The sequence below is a fragment of the Bos indicus x Bos taurus genome, chromosome 22, assembly GCF_003369695.1.
Source record: "Bos indicus x Bos taurus breed Angus x Brahman F1 hybrid chromosome 22, Bos_hybrid_MaternalHap_v2.0, whole genome shotgun sequence".
Lineage (NCBI taxonomy): Eukaryota > Metazoa > Chordata > Mammalia > Artiodactyla > Bovidae > Bos > Bos indicus x Bos taurus.
This window is the reverse complement of record NC_040097.1, coordinates 3,808,732-3,830,189: the sequence shown is the minus strand read 5'-3', so window position 1 is coordinate 3,830,189 and position 21,458 is coordinate 3,808,732. Positions and strand designations below refer to the sequence as shown.

Genomic DNA, 21,458 nt, shown 5'->3' with positions numbered 1-21,458 from the left:
AAACCAAGGCCCACCAAGAGAAGGGTAGTATGACCATGTAGAAGTTACATGCTGAGCAGGCCATGGAGTAGATTCTGAAGCCCACTTTGGGCTCCAGACATGAATCCTCCGTAAATACTGCCAACACCTGGCAAGGAGCCTCTTCTGCTCCCAGGAAGACTGGACAGGAATGTGTGTGAAGGACACATATGGCCACTGTCTCTCCCTTTAACATGGGAAAAGGGTCAGCAAGGTTGTGCCAGAGGCCCAGACTGAGTCAAGTGTCTCCAGGGCTCAGAGAAGGGCTAAGAAGAATCTCCTGCATCCAGGAGACCTGAGTTCTAGCCAGGCTGAGACACCGACTCACTGTGTGGCTTTGCTTGTGGCATCAGGCCTCCATTCTCTCACTGGCAGAGCAGACTGGATCCAATGATTCCCAAGGCCAGCTTCCTGAGACTAGAATGGCAAAACCACTGAAGGCTTCCCGGAGGAGTGGCAGGCTAGGACCCAGGAACGCGGGTCTGGCATCTCTCACCAATGGTGTGGGTCAGCCCGGCTGGTTAGAAACCACAGCTCTACTGGCAGCTGTTTGGCTCTGCACGCTCCCCAGCTGTGTCACCCGGGAACCTTCCCGTGGCTCAGGAGACTCTAACCTAACTGCAGTCCGTGTGCCCGTGCAGCTCTCAAGCCAAGAGCTTGGCCTCCAGCCCTAGGGCTCGTCTCTTACTGATATACTCTTTGGGCCAGACTTACCTCAAAAATATAGTCTTTGCCATCTTTGCCATGCACAGCTTTGACAGCACAGATGTCGAGGCCACCAAAGATCTCAGAGCAGGTGTCCACCCACAGCTTGTACCTGGAGTGGGGTGGGGGAAAGTGTCCTGAGGCTGGGGCACTAGCTCCCACCTAGCCCGCTTGTGGTCATGGGATCCTGGCGGCCTCTACCTCTCCTGGCTGCACCCCCCAGACCTCCCCCCATCAATCAAGCACACTGCCTTATCTACCGCACCCTCTTGCTTTGCTCTCTAGACCCTCTCCACCTTCCCAAGCTTAGAGCAGGTCTCATCTACTCTACGCAGCCTCCCTCAGCTGTTCAGCCCACAGTAACTCCTCCTGCCCTGGAGCATCTATGGCAAGTCCAGTCTTTATCTCCATCATTCTCATCATATCTCCAGTCCTGCCTGATCTTCTTACTGGGTGTTTGGGCCTTTGTGTTCCATCTGTCTGGCTAGATTAGAGGCTCCCTTTGGGCAGGACTCATTTCTTACACCTCCTGTTCTATGGAAGCCGCCCTCACCAGACAGGGGCGCTGCACCCCTCCCCTCACTCACCGGTCTGACATGGCGATCTGCTCCAGCATTGCAGAGCCAGTGTTTGTCTTCCAGTTCCCTGAGATTGACGTCCTCCTGCAACAAGGCCCCGCCAAGTGACAGCTCATGGTCGCTGTCCCCACCTGTCTCCCCCACCCAGAGCCTGGGGGCCTGTCTGCTGACCCGAGAGCCTGGCTTCCGCTGCCAACCCCCCAACCATAATGCTCTCCTCCTTTCTACAAGGGTCCAGCCCAGGTTGCCCTGGTGCCCTGGAGTCTTCCCTGATCTTTTCAACCTGATGAGCACTTGCTCTCCTTACAATTCCTAGAGGACTTTGCCTCCACCTCTCTTCAAATCCTGTGTCTACTTTTTACTTTAGTTATCTGAGCTAAGTCTTCTGTCCACAAATCTATTAACCACTTGAGGATATATATTGTGTCTTGTACTTTGGCCACCTGATGGGAAGAGTTGACTCATTGGAAAAGACCTTGGTGCTGGGAAAGACTGAGGGGAGGAGGACAAGACGGTAGCAGAGGGTGAGATGGTTGGATGGCGTCACTGACTCAATGGACATGAGTTGGGCAAACTCCGGGAGATAGTGAAGGACAGGGAAGCCTGGCGTGCTGCAGTCCACGGGATTGCAGAGTCAAACACAACTGAGCAACTAAACAACAACAACAAATTGGGTCTAGTATTCCCATCAGCCCACCCACTTGGTATCTGGGCTGCCTTGGTATGCACAAGCTGAATTCTGTTGGTGCTGGAAACACCCTCCAGGCTCCAGTGAGTATCTTCCCATGGCTTCCTTACTAGCTCACTTATTCTTTCAACAGTTAACACTGAGGGCCTACAGTATCAGCACTGTGGCTCTGGACAAGCCGGCTGGCCTCTTCAGGCTTAAGCTGCCTCATCCCTCACGTGGAGCCCATGGAGTCAAGTCCCCAAGCCTTCTCTTCCGTGCCCTGTGTCCTCCATCTGTGGCCACACGTTACATAGACTCAATTGGTGTTGGACTAAGGAGGAGGCAATTGACCTGGTTTCTGGTTCTGGATTTGCTCTTGACTGGTTGGGTGACCTTGGGTGAATCACCTCACCTCTCTGAGCCTTATTTATCCTTGTGTAAACACAGGGCTGCCATGAGGACCAAATTATACAGGTTTTAAGTAAACTGTAAATTAGTCTTCACTGAGACCAAGTCAAGAGGAAGGGGATGGCCCAGGGACAGAAAAGCCACGCTCATCCACTGACAGAGCCCAGTCACTCCCTACACATGCCGGCCTTGTCACTCACTATGACTGGAGACTGATGATGTGATTCTCTGCTCAGCAGTTCTCAGGAGTCTCCTCCCTGGAGATCTGATACCAGACACTGGGAACCAAGACATGTGGCAGGTTCTTCAGAGCCCTGCGCCAGCCTAGAGAGCTGAGCCCAACGCCTCACATCTGTACAGTGCTGATTCCCTTGCAAGGCTGCTCCATCCCAAATCCCTTACCAGAGCCTCACTGAAAATTCCCTGGTGTGAGTAGGCTGCAGTTTTTGCCCCCACTTTACAGATGAGGAGATTGAGACTCAGAAAGGTTAGCTGACTCGTCCAAGATTGTATATCTAGTCAAACTAGGTTCACATGCTAGCAAGGTAATGTTCAAAATCCTTCAAGCTAGGCTTCAGCAGAACATGAACTTTCAGATGTACAAGCTGGATTTAGAAAAGGCAGAGGAACCAGAAACCAAATTGTCAACATCTGTTGGATCATAGAAAAAGCAAGGGAAGTCCAGAAAAACATCTACTTCTACATTATTGGCTACGCTAAAGCCTTTGACTGTGTGGATCACAACAAACTGTGGAAAATTCTTAAAGAGATGGGAATACCAGACCATCTTACCTGTCTTCTGAGAAACCTGTATGCAGGTCAAGAAGCAACAGTTAAAACCGGACATGGAACAACAGACTGGTTCCAAATTGGGAAAGGAGTACATCAAGGCTGTATGTCACCCTGTTTATTTAATTTATATGCAGAGTACATCATGTGAAATGCCAGGCTGGATGAATCACAAGCTGGAATCTAGATTGCCGGGAGAAATATCAACAACCTCAGATATGCAGATGACACCACTCTAACGGCAGAAAATGAAGAGGAACCAAAGAGCCTCTTGATGAGGATGAAAGAAGAGAGTGAAAAAGCTGGCTTAAAATTCAACATTGAAAAAACTAAGGTCATGGCATCCAGCTCCATTACTTCATGGCAAATAGATGGGGAAAAGTGGAAACAGTGACAGATTTTCTTCTCTTGGGCTCCAAAATCACTGTGGATGGTGACTGCAGCCATGAAATTAAAAGATGCGTTCTCCTTGGAAGAAAAGCTATGACAAACCTAGACAGCATATCAAAAAAGCAGAGACACTACTTTGCTGACAAAGGTCCGTACATCAAGGTGTGTATGTATGGATGTAGTCTTGTATGGATGTGAGAGTTGGTCCATAAAGAAGGCTGTGTGCCAAGAATTGATGCTTTCCAACTGTGGTGCTGGAGAAGACTCTTGAGAGCCCCTTGGACTACAAGGAGATCAAATCAGTCAATCCTAAAAGAAATCAACCCTGAATATTCACTGGAAGGACTGGTGCTGACACTGAAGCTCCAATCCTTCGACTACCTGATGCAGAGAGGCAACTCATTGGAAAAGACCTTGATACCGGGAAAGACTGAAGGCAAGAGGATAAACAGGCAGCAGAGGATGAGATGCTTGGATGGCATCAACAACTCAAAGGACATAAGTCTGAGCAAATTCCAGGAGGTAGTGAAGGACAGGGAAGCCTGGCGTGCAGCAGTTCCTGGAGTCGCAGAGTTGAACACGACTTAGTGACTAAACAACAAGCCCAGGACTCTTGGTGCCCTCACTGGGTTTCGCTTTCCCCTACACCCCACTGCCTAGTTCAGAAAAGATGAACAACTCACAGTTGAGTGGCTTGCTCTATGTGAACAGAAACACAAAGACAGATCAGAGAAAAAATAATGCTGTCTTCCTAGCACTGGTGCTTCATAGGTGTGCTCCTGTGACCAGGCTGGGCAGAGTCCCTCACTTCCTTGTCTGCAGGACAAGGCCATGATCCATAATAGGGTGTCAGAAACTTTTGAGTGAGTAATAGTAAAGCCCCTTATGCTTCACACCTTTCTCTAACAATGGGATGCCAGGCACAGATCCATGAAGGCTACCTGGGGCACACGGGAGCAGAGGGGAAGCTGAGAAGCCATTCAGGGACAGCTCAATGGCCATTCAGGACTCACAGGCCATCCGACGTCCATAGAGGGACCCACATTATTGCTGACTGACAGACAGCAGGGGCGGTGCACTCTTCCCACCAAGCCTAGCCATCTCCTGGTCTCTAGGTGAGGGCTTGGGCAGAAGGGAAGAATCTCAAAACTTACCTTGGCTACTGTCAGGTCAGTTCCTTCTTCTGAGAGCAAGAAGATGGCCAAAAGTTTGGGGAAGAGGAGCTGAGAGAACCTAAACATTTGCCCAAATAACTGACAGTCCCTCACAAGTAAAAGTGAATATTTTCTAAAGCTGCTCTCGTCGCTTACCCCTCATCAGTGGTTGGGGATTCTCTTTTCTTATGCTCCATTTAAGTTGTTTTCAGAAACCTCAATTTTTAAAAATGTGGTGCCTCCTTTTAAGGATCAAGACCCTCTTGCTCTACCATCGTCGATGCTTTTTTGTTTATTTATGGGATTTTAAAATTAAAGGATAGGAAATCTGCTTTCATCAGTACCAAAATCATGGCTTTTCCTACTACTTTTAGCTAGTTTTTATAACGGTCTTTTAAATTGTGCTAAGTCGTGTCCAACTCTTTGCAACCCCATGGACTGTACCCCATCAGGCTCCTCTGTCCTTGGGATTTCCCAGTCAAGAATACTGGAGTGGGTTGCTATTTCTTCCTCCAGGGGATTTTCCTGACCCAGGGATTGAACCTGCATCTTCCTGTCTTATATTGTGCATACTTATTTATTTTATTTATTTATTTACTTGGCCATGCACAGCACTTGGGATCTTAGTTCTCTGACCAGGGACGGAACCCGGGCCTTCAGGAGTGAGAGTGCAGAGTCCTAACCGCTGGACCACAGGGAAGTCCCACATTGTGTGTACTCTTAAAGCAACCTTAAATTCCTTTCTGAAGCAGAATAGCTTTAAATAAAAAATGATAAACTCAGAAAGTAGGAATCTGGCCAATAAAGTTGTAAAAAGGATTCGGTGCCTCAGTTCCCCACAAGGCTTCTCTCTGCATATTCATTGGGTGCCTCCTAGGAGTCTGCTGCTGCACCAGGAAGCAGGCTGACCAGGAAGCAGGCTGAGCAATGACTCTGTCATTACCACCCAGAGAGCTCAGAGGAGCGCCGTACAAACGCCCGTGTGTGAAGAGTGCTCAGCTAGAGGTGTGCGAGGGGTTACAAGAAGGGCGCACAGGGACGGGCTCCTAACTCTCTCGAGGGGCAGGGAGTATAAACCCTAAAAAGAAAGACGAGGGAAGAAAAATGAAAATAGGTGGGTGAAAGGGAGGGAAGCTGCTCCACCCTGATGGGAGCTCAAGTCCAGTGTGGCAAAGGTCACATTCATAGATTGTGATGTTCTTTCTTTGTGAAGAAAAATACCACCTTAAATTTTTTTGAAGTGTGAAGTTGAAGTGAAAGTGAAAGTCGCTCAGTCGTGTCCGACTCTTTGTGACCCCATGTCCATGGAATTCTCCAGGCCAGAATACTGGAATGGGTAGCTTTTCCCTTTTCCAGGGATATTCCCAACCTAGGAATTGAACTGGGGTCTCCTGCACTGCAGACGGGTTCTTTACCAACTGAGTTATCGGGGAAAATGTGAAGTTACTATTTCCAAAATTGGACTTGTAAGCCATTTGTGTTTGGATGTATATTTCAGAAGATTGGGTAGTCTTGAAATCTTTTCTTTTTCTCAATTCTATCGCAGGAAGCCTTTCCCTTCTCATTTTGGCAAATGGACCCAGTTACATGGAACAGTCACCTATTCTCATAACCACAATGCTTTTCACATTCTGTAGTGTCTACAGGGCTACATATTTATAGTTTCTTAGCTTTTTCTGTGCTCTGGCAGCCTCGTGAAGCCTACAGATTCCTTTCGATGTATGAAATACTGAAGATGTATAAGTGTAAAATAAAATACACAGGACAGCAGAAGAACTCAAAGATTTAAAGTAATTATCAAAAAAGTTATCAAAAACAATAACTCTCTGATTAGTGTAAAAATATAAGTCTTTTTCTATAAATAACAAATGTATTTACAGGTATGAATGTAGCTGCAAGTCTAACTCCCATGACTTGTAAGTAGTGATAAAAGCAATTGGTATTTAAAGGTATCTGCCACAAGCATATGTGATACAAAAACCTCTGTGATGACCGCTGGTGACAAACCACACGTCTGTGTACTAACTACTGCGGTTACTCCAGTCTGCTCACAACTGCGGAGAGTGTCGGGTTTCACTTACAGGCGAATGAAAATAAATATTCATTTTCTGCCTCCTGTCAGTTCGGGAACCCCTCCTCTGCCTTGAAAGGAAGCCAGGCCAAGACGCCCCCATGTGCATGGCGCCCTCGCTGTGTTCTCTACCTTGTGGGGCCAGGGGAGGCCAAACTGAGAGCTGGCTGCTGCCTGGAGGCTGAGCATTGTCCCTGAGCTGAGGAGACAGTGACGGGTGTCCGGGGGCCCCCACCCCACTCACATGTAAGCCTTGTAGTTGGTGCCAATCTTTTGGACCCGGATGTCATACTTGGCATCAATGAAAGGCTCTGCAGTGGCGTAGGTCTGGGTGAGGGCCACCACGCTGGCAATGTCCTGGAAATCGTAGTGGTTTTCCACTTTGACCTAATGGTGGAGGAAAGCAGAGAGGCAGAAAGGGAGGTACTCGTGCGCGCACAGTCTCACACACACACACACACACACACACATACTGAGAGTCACAAGAGCCCTGGGCCCCCAGGCTCATCACGATGCTCGCACCCAGAGGCAAACCTGGGTGCCACATCTCCTTAGGAGGTCCCCACTCTTGAGCTTCCCTTCCCAGGGCTGGGGAGCCACATTTGCTGCAAAGAGCACAGGGACAGTCTGGTGGCCTACACTCTGCTTGCTGCAAGAGGCCTGCCTGGGTAACACTCATGGTTTTAGAGGGGCCATATCATCTTCACCTCGGAAAGAATTCATCAGCAACTGAGGCAGAAGAACAGTCCACAACCGGGCTCCCGGAAAAGCTCCCATTGTGGCCTCAACCCCAGAGCACAGCGGCCCTGGCCTTACCTTGCCCATGCCCGAGTGAGCGTGGCCGATCTTCACCACCACAGGGAACGTGGGCAGAGTCAGCTGAAAACAGAGAAAGGATTGAATTGGTCAGAGTGTACCTGTCTTTCTGGGGAAACCTACAAATATTTTTCTTGGGAACACCCTTGGAAGGGCTCTTTAAAGAACCAGTGCAACCTATTTGCATCAGAAATTTAAGAATTTAAAAACAGAGTGACAGTGACTTGCCTTAGGTCAGAGCATATTAGTGGCAGAACTACAAGGAGCCCGTTTTCCTGTTTGGTATTCTCTGCATCTTTAAGACTCATTGCGTCACCCTTCATGTGTCCAGCTTTCCTGCACTGAACCTGGCTTTTCTCCCCTCTTACACTCTCTTCCTTGCTCACCAACACCTCAAACTCAGCATCAAACACAGCTCAGAATGCAAAGGCATATTTCTGCCCAGTTTGGGTTGGAAGACAGCTAACATAAGAATTCAGCATGTTTACCATTCAAAAGAGAAGCTTAAGAGAGTAAATGCTACCTTGTTGTTCAGTGGCTCAGTCGTGTCTGACTCTTTGCGACCCCATGGGGGTGACACACCAGACCTACCTGTCCTTCACCACTACCTCGAGATAGCCGTATTTTAACAGAGAAACCACAAAGACTTAAAAGAAGAAAAGCCACCCCCCAAAGGCAGGATTTCAAGCTGTTACACAATGGCCAAGGGAGAAATAACGTGGTAGAGGGGACCAGACGTCAGGAGACCTGCATCCCAGTCTCTCGGCAACGCCTCCCTGGGCCTCAGCCTTCATATCCGCCAAGGGCAGAGGCCAAACGGGAGGCTTTCGAGAGCCTGTCCAATCCCACATCAGACTGCACTCTGGCTGGGGTTGCACGAAGATCCAACCCGGACGCCAAATCTGGTCCTTTCTAAGTCAGGTCAGTGCTCTCTCAGCTGCCTTCTTTGCAAACATCATGACCACCTCGAGACGAAAAGAAGTCTTTCAGAGGATACACTATTGACTCTGACGAAAAGTCAGATTCCTGTGGGAATCCTGAGTGTGACCAGATACTGGGAGTGCCTGACCTGAGGATTTCAGCACTCCTGGCTGCGGCCAGCTGAGGCTGGGGCAAGGAGCTTCAAGTTCAGTTCGAGGCAAGGGTGTGAAGCGCCTGAGGGAGAGAAGCGGCACCCAGCCTCCTACTGTCCTGTGCAAGACTGTGGAGACTCCCTCCAACCACCCCGTGGGTCTCTACTCGCAGCCTCGGAGCACTACGCTCCCCGTCAAACAGCACAGGCGCCAGTCCACGAGTGCCTCACTCGTTTTCAAAGCCGCCCCGCCCTCTATAACAAGACGCAGTCTCTCGGCTGAGTGGGGCCCTGAGACAGGACATCAGGGTGGCCAAGAGCAGAGAAAGGGCTTTGAGGGCCCAGGTTTGCCCCGAGTGATGGGCCACCCCATGCTCTGAGCCCCTCAAAGAGCACTGTCCTCATGCCATCTGCATGGGCTTGGGGAACGCAAAAGGGTTTCTAAGGCACCGGCTGCTTTCTCCGCTGTCTCTCCCCACCCCCCAGCCAATAGAGCCAAGACACACAGACACACACACACACACACACACACACACCCCAACTTTCCCTGTCCTGTTCCATTACTGTTTGCTGTTGCTTTGGAGCCTCATAAATAGGGCATTGAAAACACTTCCTGCAGCTGAAAGAAGCCCTGAGGAGCTTGTCTCATTCCCAGTGTGCAGCTCAGCAAGAGGTCCGGCCTTCTCTGTCGCTGTCTCTCTTGCCTGTTGTAATTCTGTCTGCCTCTCTCTGACTCTGCCTGTCTCACTCTTTCTGTTTGAGCCTCTCCGCACTCTTGCTCCTTTTGTCTGAGTCACAGACCCTTGGTCTCTGTGCTCCCCAAGCATCTGTCTCTGTGGCCCTGTCCTTCTGTCCTGACGCCATCCCCTTTCCCGGTGCCTTCCCTCTACTTCGAGAAGGTTCAGGCAGGGAAACAGCACGGGGACTCTCGCGGCTCTCCCCTGCGCCTTACTGAGCCTGCCGGCCAGGAGGGCCGCGGGTCGGCCGCCCGAGGGTGGCCTGCGGCCAAGGGAGGGCGGAGCCCACTGGGGCGGGATTGGCTCTAGGTCCACCTCATAAAGCCAAGGGCGAGGGGCGCGCCGCGCTCTGGAGAAGCCGTGGAGGGGCAGTGTGGTCTGACAGTCCCCGCAGGATCAGTCGCAGCCCTGCGGAGACATGCCCCAGAGTCCCCGGCCCGTGCCGAGCTGGGCGCTGCTGCTGCGGTTGCTGGCGTTGCTGCGGCCGCCGGGGCTGGGCGAGGCGTGCAGCTGCGCCCCTGCGCACCCCCAGCAGCACGTCTGCCACTCGGCGCTCGGTGAGTCCGGGGGAGCCCTCGAGGGCCCCAGCAGTGGGTGGGGGTCTGTGGGGTCGAGGTGGGGCCGCGCCGCGGACTTGGAGTCTCGAGGGAAGGGGTGGAGCTCAAATCCCGCCCCAGTTGCCTCCTGCTGCGACCGGTGGGTTGGGCCGGGCCGGCGCCATAGCAACCATGCAAACGCAGAGACCCGCTGACTTGCCAGAGAATCAAAGATAGTGTAGGGCTTCCCAGGTGGCGCAGTAGTAAAGAACCCAATTGCCAATGCAGGAGACTCAAGAGACAAGGGTTCGATCCCTGGGTCGGGAAAATCCCCTGGAGAAGGGCATGGCAACCCAGTCCAATATCCTTGCCTAGGAAATCCCATGGACAGAGGAGCCTGGTGGGCTACAGTCTATGGGGTTGCAAAGAGTCAGCTACAACTGAGAGAATGAGCCCAAAGACAGTGTAAAGGGCTCCAGAGCGATCCCCTCTCCCCTGCCTACTGCAGTTATGGGATGTCACTGAATAACAAGTCTCCGGAACTATCCAGTGATTATTCTGATACATTGATTAGGGGGGTTGGGGGGGAGGGGGTTCAGAGGGTTGGGCTTTCATGATAAACATCCCTCTGTATCCAAGACTATAACTGAGGTTGTCACCACGGCCCCACCCCAACACACACCCTTTACCCTTTCTCTCTGCCTGGAATGCCCTTCTTCAAAAACCCTTAACTTCCTGGCAAACTCCTATTCATCCTTCAAAACCAGGGAGTCTCCTCTTCTCTGAAGGCTTCCTGACTCCTGGTGCTACCACAACATCTCCAACATCTCTGTGCTCCTAGTGTGCTGTGCTGTTGGTCTTTGTAAAAGTGTTCTCCACTAAACCAAGAGTTCTGCAAGGTGGGGGCCCTTCCCTAACCGTGCTTGTGGGCCTAGGACCCAGTGTTAGACCAGGCACCGAGGAAGAACTTCATAAACAGGTTTTGATTACTACCTGAACAACAAAGAGATGAACTACCTCTGTGCACAGTCAGGATATTTATTAATTCAATAAACATTTGCCAACGTCAGCTCGGTCGGGCTCTCTCTGAGGTCCTGGGCTACAGCAGTGGATGACTGCACACTGACTGCCCTCATGCGGCTCCTTGGCCCTGCCCGTCTCCACCCGCCTTAGTCTGGGCTGCAGAGAACTGGACTCCCCAGAGCAGCAGGCAGAGCGGAGAGACTCGAGGACCTGGTAGGTCCGAGGGGTTTGGAAGTTCCAGGGATTGTAGAATCTTCCTCGCAACCCACCGAGACCTAAACCCAGAACCCCCCTTCAGAATTCTCCAGAGGGCCACAGGTCACCCAGATCCCAGGAGGATCACTCTCACCGGCTGCTGAAGGTCCCCTCTTTTCTCTTCCTGTGCAGCTATCCGGGCCAAGATCTCCAGTGAGAAGGTAGTTCCTGCCAGCACAGACCCTGCTGACCCTCAAAAAATGATCCGGTATGAAATCAAACAGATAAAGGTACATGGGGGCAGGACAGGGCGTCACCCCCTTGGGTTGTTAGGAGGAGGTGGGGGCTGTGACCTGGGAGGGGTGGGGCTGTGGGGCTGGTGGTTCGGGCGGCCTGGCTCAGTGATGCTAGGGGTATAGATGCTGAAGCAGAGTGGATGACATGTAGAAGACAGGCCATAGGAGCCAGAGGACAGTGCAGGACAGGCCCTCTGTGCTTGTGCGTGGGGCTGCTAGAGGAGCCTCCCTTCTCACTGGAATAAACCAAGGTTTAAATATTTTAGGGAGATAAGACCCAGCGGTGCCATCTGTGCGCAACAAGTCCTGAACTAGACTTTCACTTAACTTTTTTAGATTAAGAAAAAGTTTTTCCTGTTAAGATATAAAGTACACTTACTGACTCAATATTGCTCTTTCGTAATTACCTTTCAGATGTTCAAAGGGTTTGAGAAAGTCAACGATATTCAGTATATTTATACGCCTTTTGATTCCTCCCTCTGTGGGGTGAAACTAGAAGCTAACAGCCAGAAGCAGTATCTCCTGACTGGTAAGTTAAAGACCAGCAGCGGTCCTATGAGTCTCTGCCCTAGGAAGGCAGGCAGGGAGGAGCCAGGCTGACCCTGGGCAGCAAGCTGAGCCGTTTTCTTGGGCACAAGCAGCTGCGTTACTCAAGGCAGCCTGAGTTGGGAGAAGCCTTGGTAACCTCCCTGTCAGTGCCACTGCCTTCCTAGTTCACAGGCTGCTGTCCCAGCCTAGGGCAGCTGGTTCTGTTTCCAAACAGCTTTAAATGATGTAAGATTTTTGGTGTGTGCATGCTCAGTCGTGTCTGACTCTTTTTCAACCCCCATAGACTGTAGCCCACCAGGCTCCTCTGTCCATGGGGTTTCCCAGTCAAGGATACTAGAGCGGGTTGCCATGTCCTCCTCCAGGGGATCTTCCTGATCCAAGGATCGAACCCGCTTCTCTTGCATCCTCTGCATTGGCAGGCAGATTCTTTACCACTGAGCCATCTGGGAAGCCTAAGGTTTTTGGTATCTTGAGCCAAATTATGCCACTCTGAAACTGCCCCTGGTGGGTTCAGCTCTGCCCTCTGTTCCAGGATGACCCTTCAGAGGCCTGAGGACAATAGATACAGGCACTCTAGCTCCAGGTTCTGCTGGCCGTGGTCCCCAGACCCCTTCCTGTCCTGGCCACTTTCAGCGGGATAGAGCCTGTCCCCGTCCCTCCCCAGCACTGGGCCCTGAACCGGGGACCACACTGCAGGGAGGTCTGAGTCACACAGAACAAAGGAGGATTGTGCATTCGCAACCTCACCCCCACATATACACAACACACACATAACAGTCACTGTAGCCTACGATAGCATCAGCTTTAGGCGGCCATGACGGGTCACACTCTTGGTTCGTGACTGACTCACACCCAAGGCCTTATTCTGGAAGTGCAGTAAAGCACAGGCCCTAATAGCAGCCTTGATTCTAATATGATTCTGTCTCCAAGACCTTGGGCCCAGGCAGATCTCCTCATCCTCCACTGACTGGGATAAAATAGGATAAAATAAAAAGTACCTCAAAAGAATCTAATCCATAACTGAATGAACGCAATACTGAATTATTTTGTTGTTCAGGGAAGGTATCTGTGTGGTTGTAGACAGGGAAGCCTCACTGTGTAAAGTGAAAGTAAAAGTGTAGTCACTCAGTCGTGTCTGACTCTTGGAGACCACATGGACTGTAGCCCACCAGGCTCCTCTGTCCACGGGATTCTCCAGACAAGAATACTGGAGTGGGTAGCCATTTCCTTCTCCAGGGGATCTTCCCAGCCCAGGGACTAAACCCAGGTCTTCCACATTGCAGGCAGATTCTTTACCATCTGAGCCACTAGGGAAGCCTTCATTGTGTAAGTGGGATCTAAATTTTCCCTAAAGGATAAAACATATTTAGAAAGAAGGCCAGGAAAAGAGAAACACAGCTGGTGGGGAGAACAGAAGGAGGAATTCCACTCTCTGTCCATCCCTTCAGCAATGAGTGACCACCTCCTCACTGCCTGGCCTGGGGCAGGCAAGTGGAGATGCACTAAACATGCCACAGTCCTCAAGGAGCTCCTTCACAGTTCAAATTTCTAAGAAGGCACAGGTGTTGGAGGCCACGCAGGTGGAGGGCCCCAGCTCTGAGGACGTGGACTGTGCTGGACCGGGCACCTCTGGATGGGAGAGCAGGGGCAGAACAGGCCCCTGGCATCTCCAGGTCCCGGGACTAGCTGATGGGGCCACCTCCTTCCTGAGCACCTGCCCCCTGCTAGGGGCTGAAGTGCATCAGGGATGCAGACACGCGCTGGCTGCCTCAGGGAGGTCAAGTCCACCCGGAGGTGGGGTTAAGTGACAAAGCACAGGCTTACTGAAAACTCATCCTGGTGCCCATGCTCTGCAGCAGAAGATGCAGCCCTTCTGCCTAATACCCTCTGAGAGCAGACCCGCTGACCTCCCCAGCCCTGCCTCCTGTCACTGCTCAGTGGCCGTTCCCAGCCCCTCATTTCCCCTGGGGCTTAAACTACTTGCAGTTGCAAAAGGTATTCTGCAGGGCTGTGTCCATCCGTCCCAGTGTCCAGAAGTCCTTCCCCAACTTGTCTGGCAGCTGAACTCCTACCCATCCTTTCAACGCCCAACCCAAGTATCATCTTAGACACCCTTCTTGCCCCCACCCCTTCCACAGACAGAGATAACTGTGTTTCCTTTGTTCTTATACCACATCCTGTATAGAATCATACAACGGTATCATTTTCTGCTTGTTTGTCAACCTTGAGTATTCACGGGAAGGACTGATGCTGAAGCTGATGCTGCACTGCTTTGGCCACCTGACGCAAAGAGCTGACTCACTGGAAAAGACCCTGATGCTGGGAAAGATTGTGGGCAGGAGGAGAAGGGAAGGGGATGACAGAGGATGAGGTGGTTGGACGGCATCACCAACTCAATGGACTTGAGTTTGAGCAAACTCTGGGAGATAGTGAAGGACAGGGAAGCCTGGCATGCTGCAGTCCATGGAGTCGAAAAGAACTGGACACAACTGAGCAACTGAACAACAACAATTTGTCTTCCCTACTAGTTTTTAGCTCCTTAGGGGTAGAAATCCTGTCGTGTTTATTTCCTGTATTCCTGGCACCAGGCCATAGTAGTTGCTCAGCCAGTAAATGACTGAATGACTGACCTTCTAAGAGAGGTGAGGGCTAGTATGGCCAGGGATGGCTTTGCAGACAAGGTGGTACTAAAAAGGGTATTTGTAAAATAGGAAAGAGTGTGATATATAAAGAAGGGGAAGGGGACAAACTCACCAAGATATCACTGGAGCAGGAGAAAGGTTGGAAAAGGTTGAAAAGGAAGAGAGACCTACTAAGTATCGAACATCTTCTATGGGTATTCTCTCATTTAATGTTGACAATAACCTTATTATTCTCATCTTTCAGCTGAGAAGTTACATGGCTTTCTTATGGTCACACACTAGTAAATGATAGAAAAGAAGGGATTTCCACCAAGATTCTGACTTAAAGCCCACATCCCTCTGTCTGCACCATGCTAATGGAAAGCCCTTTGCCCTACAACTCTCCCTCATACAAACATCATCTGGTAATGGCTTTGATATAAAGACAGTAGAGGTTTTTCTGGCTCCTTCACTGAGCCCCATGTCACCACTTCCACCACAAGATACCGAGGAGGCTGTGATTCTGGGCTCCCTCAAGAACTCCTAGAGCTCCACAAGCAGACTCCTCATGTTGGCTCTCCTCTATCTCTCCTTTAAGGTCAGATCCTCAGTGATGGCAAAGTCTTTGTCCATCTTTGCAACTACATTGAGCCCTGGGAGAACCTATCCTTTCTGCAGAGAGAAAGTCTGAATCACCACTACCATCTGAACTGTGGCTGCCAAGTAAGGACTGTCTATTTCCAAGGTCTTCGGGGGTGGGGGAAGGGCCATGCAGCCTCACCCTTCGTGTATTCCTTCCTTCCCGTGTGTGTGATCTATTCACTTGCTGTACTATACTTGAGGTTTGTGATGGATCAGGCATCGTTCAAAGCCGGGGGTGGGAAAGCAACAAGGCCCATAGTCCCTGATCTCAATGTACTTGCATTCTGGCTGAGAAGGCAGCCATCATATAAGACACACTGGGATAATACACTACCACTTAAAGAGTCTAGTCTTTTTGTCAGGACCTGTAATGGTTAATTTATTTAAGATATTTAGTCTTTAAAACAAATTTATGAAGAGTTAAGATTTCCATTTTATGGGGAAGAAATTCATGTTATAGGAAGTGAAGTGACTTGCTTAGGTCAGTGGTAGAGTAAGGGCCTTCAGGCCTTTTGGGAGGCAATACTGTATGTGGAGAGTACAGGGGAAAGAGAACTAAGGGAGAAATTTGGAGACTTGCAAGGGCCTTATAAGCCAGGGGGCATTTGAGCTAGGCTGTAAGAACATGTAGGAGTCTGAAAGGCAAGAATAGAAAAAGGACACCCTACTCACCTGGATGTTGTGTGGCTATGGCTCTAGATCACCACCTGCTATGCAGTGCCCTGCACCATCTCGGCTCCCAATGAGTGCCTCTGGACAGACTGGCTATTGGAACGGAAGCTCTACGGGTACCAGGCCCAGCATTATGTCTGCATGAAGCATGTTGATGGCAGCTGTAGCTGGTACCAGGGACGCCTGCCCCTCAGGAAGGAGTTTGTTGACATCATCCAGCCCTAGGACGGATCGCCACAACCCTTTGAGAGTCCCGAAGACCAAGCCCTTTTCCTTCCTGGCAGGGCGCTGGCTGTCCCCACCTGCTTTATGGATGCCAGACAAGGGGAAGTACCAGGTGGACGGTGTGGCCAGCATGAGGGCAGGGATGGGGCATGTGGCAGCTTGTGTCCAGGACCCCAGTCCAGAACACGTCGGGCCAAGGACTAGGGAAAGCAGCAGGACTTTTCTCTCCCGCCCTCAGCCCTTTATCCCTGCCTCCGAACTTTCTAGTTGAGCTGGTATTTGTTGCTGATTCTGGCTTAGTTTCTTTTTTCAAAGCTAGGACTATTCCTTTTTCTCCCCAGATAAATGTGTTTTCTTTTTATCTTAACTGATCTGACAGGGGAGAAATGATGACTGTTATACATACGGGATGGGGTGGGCTTGTGAGATATAAGAGCAGAACGTGGGTGACAGTATCATAAACAGGCTGATTTGGAGAAATGAAAAGAACAACATCCTCTGGCTGTGTTTCATCTACTCCTCCTGTCTCAACTCATTCTGATCCTCAGATATACTTTCAATCTGTTTAGCGGGGTGACAAAGGGGGACAAGGAGTCGTTCAATGTGAAGCCTACAGTGTAATCCCCTCTATACCATTCTTGGCACAGGGCCTGGCCCAGTTAGCAAGAATAGACTTGGGTATTGTCTCTCCAGGTTAACTATACTTAATGTCCTCAACTGCTGTCCAAAAGGCTTCTTCTCTGTCTCCTTTAGAAAGTCCTTCTCTACTACATTACTAATGTTTTCATTACTACTTCAAAATCTTTTTTAAGCTTAAAAAAAAAAAAAAAAAAAAAGCCTTTCTCTTATAGAGTTGAAATTCCCTCTTCAAGCCTCACAGAGATCTTAGGGGTGAGGGGTGGGTGTCCTCTCTTGAGAGCAAATTTTAGGCTAGAGGACAGGAGAAAAAGAACACAAGGGCCCTTGGGGGAGAGGATGTAGGTGAGGAATATACTTTGCAAGTGTTACAGTTCAAGTGGTCAGCCTGCTAGATGCTACAGCAGGACGAAGCCAGCTTCGAGAGCTCCTCGCCCAGCCTTCTGCTCAGTCCTCTCTTGGATGCCCTGAAATCTACAAGCACAGCCCCTGAGGGTTCCTCTGCCTCTACAAGCCTTCCTGACTTGTCCTGAAAGGGAAAGCCCTAATGGGGGTCTTAAGGATTTATCAGGGACAAGTGCTTAAAGTTCCATGGCCTCTCCTGGGGAAGCTCTGGCAAAGATGGAGAAGGTAGTTCTTTCCAAGGCCCCAAGGTTCTATACGGCTTGCTGATAAGCTGGGGCATGCACAAAACACCAGAAGAAGATTCCACAGAAATGGTGCAAATGGAGAGTCCTTCTGGAGATCTCTGTCCTGGAACACAAGACTTGGAAAGCTAAGGCAGAGAGTCTCCACTGGTGGGTTAAGTAGAATTACCCACTGACCATGCAGGCCTGGGGCAGAGAACGTGGGGCCAGAGATGAAGAAGGGGTATAAACATTAGAGGCAGCCTCCGTACCAACCATCTATCCCATCATTCTGCTCCTTCTGCCATCCTGGGATGGCCTCAGAGAAGGTAGAGTGAAAAGCAGAGTGAAACCCTTATCTGAATTTTGAGGAAGCCCAGGGAATGGAAGGGCTGGTAAATAATATCAGGAACAAAAGCTTACATCTGAGGAGTACTCCACACTCCTCACAGACTATTTGCTTAAAGAATCTCACTGAAACCATGCAAGTGTCATATTAGCTATCCTGGCCAGGAATCATTAAGCCCACTCGCCTTTCGGATTGGGATGCTGACACGTGGTGAGGGAATGTAACCGTCTGTGACTTGTGGCTAGAATTGCAAGCAGCAGGATCTTCTGACTGTTGATCCATCTAGGTTGTTACTCTCAGCTTTTGATAAAACGCCCCTGTTTCTGCTCTTTCCTATTCTGTCTCCAAGTTTCAGAGACAGAGGGCTGTCAGCTAAAACCCAGACACTGTGGCCTCACAAAGCAGGTCTGCAGTTCAACCTCAATAGATTCTCTGGGGTTGAGAGGCTGAGGCACACCTCAGAGGCCCACAGCCAGCACACGGCTAAGCTCAGAGTGCAGACAGCAGAGACTGATGGCCCCTCTCAGTCACCTACCATTTCTTTGTGGTTGGGGTAGTAAGTCTGCTCAATGAGCGGGAACTTTTCTCCTCCCAGTGTCTTGTAGATGGCCACCAGCTGGGCAAACTGCAAAAGAGAAGCAAAGGTTTCAGTTTACCCAGACAGCTTCTGGAACAGACAAAATGGCAATCCATTGAACAAATATTTATTCTGCATTTGCTCCACTGAGGGCTTTGTGCAAAGTGCTCTGAGGATATAAAAGAGGTGTCCCACCCTCTATTCTCCAGGAACATATGCTTCTGTTGGGGAAGGGAGAGAGTGAGCTACTATTCATTCAGTGCCTACTCAGTGTTAATGATATTTCATTTAATCCTCATATCGAACTGATGAGCTAGGGTCTTTATCATCTTCATTTTACATATGAGGCTCAGGAAGGGTAGGTGACTGCCTAAAGCCACAGTGCTGCGAAGAAAGGTATAGCTGGGGTTGCAATTTGGGTCTGTATAACTTTAACCACCATCATCTCTAGAGATGGCAAGTGATGAAGCTGGATGGGGGAACAAGGGGCCCAGTCTTGGAAATTTGAATGCCAAGGAAAAGAAATCATGGAAGGTAGCAAAGACAGACGCTGTCTTCTGGACTCACTGCTCATCTAAGAACTGAACTCACTGGATCCTTCACCTATGAGAAGCCCCAGCAGCTCCGGGGAGGAGGGGTGAAGTGCACGTACTTAAGTGTCAGGGTCTGCCTTTGGTGAACATGTAGCGTCCCTGGTGTCCCCTGCCCACCCCTCTGCTTTATAAGTGGAGAAACTGAGGCCCAGAGAGGTTGTTCACTCAAGGTCACAAAGTAGTTGAGCCAGACTCATAGCCAGACCCCTTTAGTCCTAACCCGTAACTCTTCCTTCTCCTCCATGCAGCTGCCTTTCAGGCTCTAAAGAGACCATGCTCTTCCCACAGGAAACTTTCCAGTTCAATCCGTTCACACTCATTCCCCACCTCCACACACACCCACCCCAGAGCACTAGCAGCGGCAGTGATCCAGCATCTTCTCTCTGGTGCTACTGGGTTCACACTCTAAGCCACTGATACCTGGAACTGCTGGAAGGAAGAGTTGCCAGATCAAACCGACCTTCTGTTTACTAAAGAAGGGAAAGATAGAACATGTTTCAAAAGCCCAGTTCCTGTTTTCAATCAGTGATGTTAGCACGTGTGTTGGTACGGGGAGACAATAAAAGCCAGAACTGGGTTGTTAGAAAACCAGAGTCTTCTGATTCTTCTTGTTCTGCCTTGAACTTGCTTGTCCTTGGGCAAATTATGTCGCTTCTCTATGCCTCATTTTCTTCATATATAAAATAGACAACTGAATTTGGTCAGTTCTTCAGACTTTTTAACCACGCCAAAAAAAAAAAAAAAATCTTTTCATTGTATTTCCTCCTAAATTTCATGATGAGACTGCTGTTTAGTGATCATTGGCTGTGGTCCTTTTGTGAGTAGAGACAGAATCTGTTATTTTTGAAATGCTGAGAAACATTGGCGTTTCTGGGTCACTTTCCTCAGTGACATGCAGTTGGTGGCTCTAGATCTCCAAGGCCTCCTCCGAGGCTGCAAGTATGATTGATGGACCCCCAAGGCCCTAAGATTTTATTATTGGAAGAGACTTCAGAGAGTCTCTAGACCAGACATCTCATCTTACAAATGAGGAGACCAAGGCCAGAGAAGCAAAGGGGAGCACAGGCTCCCACATCGTGCCTGGAGTCGGGGCTGTGCTGGGACAGGGCCCGGGTCCCATCCTGCCCAGTGTGCTCTTGACTGTACCCTGCCGTCCCTGCTGGTGTTCTCTGGTTCTTCCACATTCTCTGACTGTCAAGACCACCTCTCAGACCTTTCCTGCATTCTCCAATTCCCTCCACTACCTCACCTTTAGGTCCTGGCTGGCCACTTGGAATGACTGGACTCCTGTTCGGTGTCTGGATACCTCCCTGAGCTCCCGAGGCCTTCCAGCCTCCCCCGCCAGCTGATGCCAGCTCTGCCTCACAACCTTTGTCCTGCTGCAGCCCACGCCCTGGCACAGCATCAAGGCATGTGGGGCCCTATCTTCCCAGCATGTGGCAGAGTTACACAGACACCACGCTGATGCCAAGAAGGCCCCCGGCGGGCTCCCAGAGTCCTGGCACAGTCAAGACTAAGATGGCAGCCAGTTCCCAGGCACTAAGCTGGTTCCCCTGGAACTCACGCTGCCCTCCTCCACCTTCTGTAGTCCCTTCTGCTCAGAGCACTAGACTTGGCATCTAACCCCTGCCTCCTTGGAAGCTCATCCTCAGTCACAAGCACACAGTCATCAATTAAACAAAAGTAATATCTGATAAGGGTCATTTCCTCTCCACATAGACAAAAGAATGCATTTGGAGCTGGGGGTGGTATTGGCAATGAATAGGAAGATAATGCTCAGCATAACCATTTATCCAATATATCAGGAAAGATTTCTCAGATGAAATGGGATTTCAAGATCGGTCTGAATTTAATGTTACCCTTATCCCTCCTGGAAATAAAATGCTTCAATTCAACTCTTGTGCATTTGCCTCTAAAAAAACCCCACATACAGTGACAGGATTTTCAGATAAATCTGCAGCAATATGGCAGGCAGAACTCTTGCTCTCCCTGGAATGCTGCTTTCACTGATAGGTCTTACTTCTGCTTCCAAACTCCCCATGTGCCTGCCCTGGGCAATCTATGAAATAGCCGATGTGCTCAGAGGCAAGGTGGAGCCTTCACAACACGGCTGAGGCCTCTCCTCATGCCAGGAGCAGCCACAGTAGAGACATTTAGAAAACACACACCAAAGTCATGGTCTCAGAGGGAAGCCCCCTTCACAGTCACCAGATTTGTTCATCCCCGTGAACAATATATAAAATGCCATTAGTGTGGCAGCTGCTTAGTGAAAATGAAGGGAGAACTTGGTATGTGGCCAGGGAGCCCTGCTGTTCCCCTGTGACGCCAACGGCAATGTGCTGGAACTGTGAACGGGTGAGAATGTGAACCCTCACCAGATCCCAGATCCCAGGAGGGGCAAAGCCCCAGCCCAGGCTCTCTGACCCGCCCCTCCCTGGCCACTGGCACAGTTCTGGAACATGCAGCACAGAATAAGTTTCTTTCTGATCCCCAACACTGGGGGCTATAAC

The 21,458-nt window shown here is 50.1% G+C and overlaps 2 protein-coding genes across 2 annotated transcripts in view; one reads left to right on the top strand and one right to left on the bottom strand.

Annotated features, from left to right (window-relative positions):
• SYN2 (synapsin II) overlaps nucleotides 1-21,458 on the bottom strand; it is a 158,197-nt gene that overhangs the window by 21,933 nt on the left and 114,806 nt on the right. The window contains exons 5-9 of the mRNA XM_027522332.1: nucleotides 18,314-18,403; nucleotides 7,600-7,662; nucleotides 7,028-7,170; nucleotides 1,311-1,385; nucleotides 733-835 (exon numbers count right to left, since the gene is read on the bottom strand). Coding sequence (XP_027378133.1) covers nucleotides 733-835; nucleotides 1,311-1,385; nucleotides 7,028-7,170; nucleotides 7,600-7,662; nucleotides 18,314-18,403 — 474 coding nt within the window. The remainder of the gene's footprint in view (nucleotides 1-732; nucleotides 836-1,310; nucleotides 1,386-7,027; nucleotides 7,171-7,599; nucleotides 7,663-18,313; nucleotides 18,404-21,458) is intronic.
• Nucleotides 9,222-20,843, top strand: TIMP4 (TIMP metallopeptidase inhibitor 4). Its single transcript, XM_027522334.1, has 5 exons — nucleotides 9,222-9,965; nucleotides 11,355-11,452; nucleotides 11,873-11,987; nucleotides 15,227-15,351; nucleotides 15,970-20,843. The coding sequence occupies exons 1-5, from the start codon at nucleotides 9,827-9,829 to the stop codon at nucleotides 16,165-16,167; spliced, it is 675 nt and encodes a 224-aa protein (XP_027378135.1). The 5' UTR covers nucleotides 9,222-9,826; the 3' UTR covers nucleotides 16,168-20,843.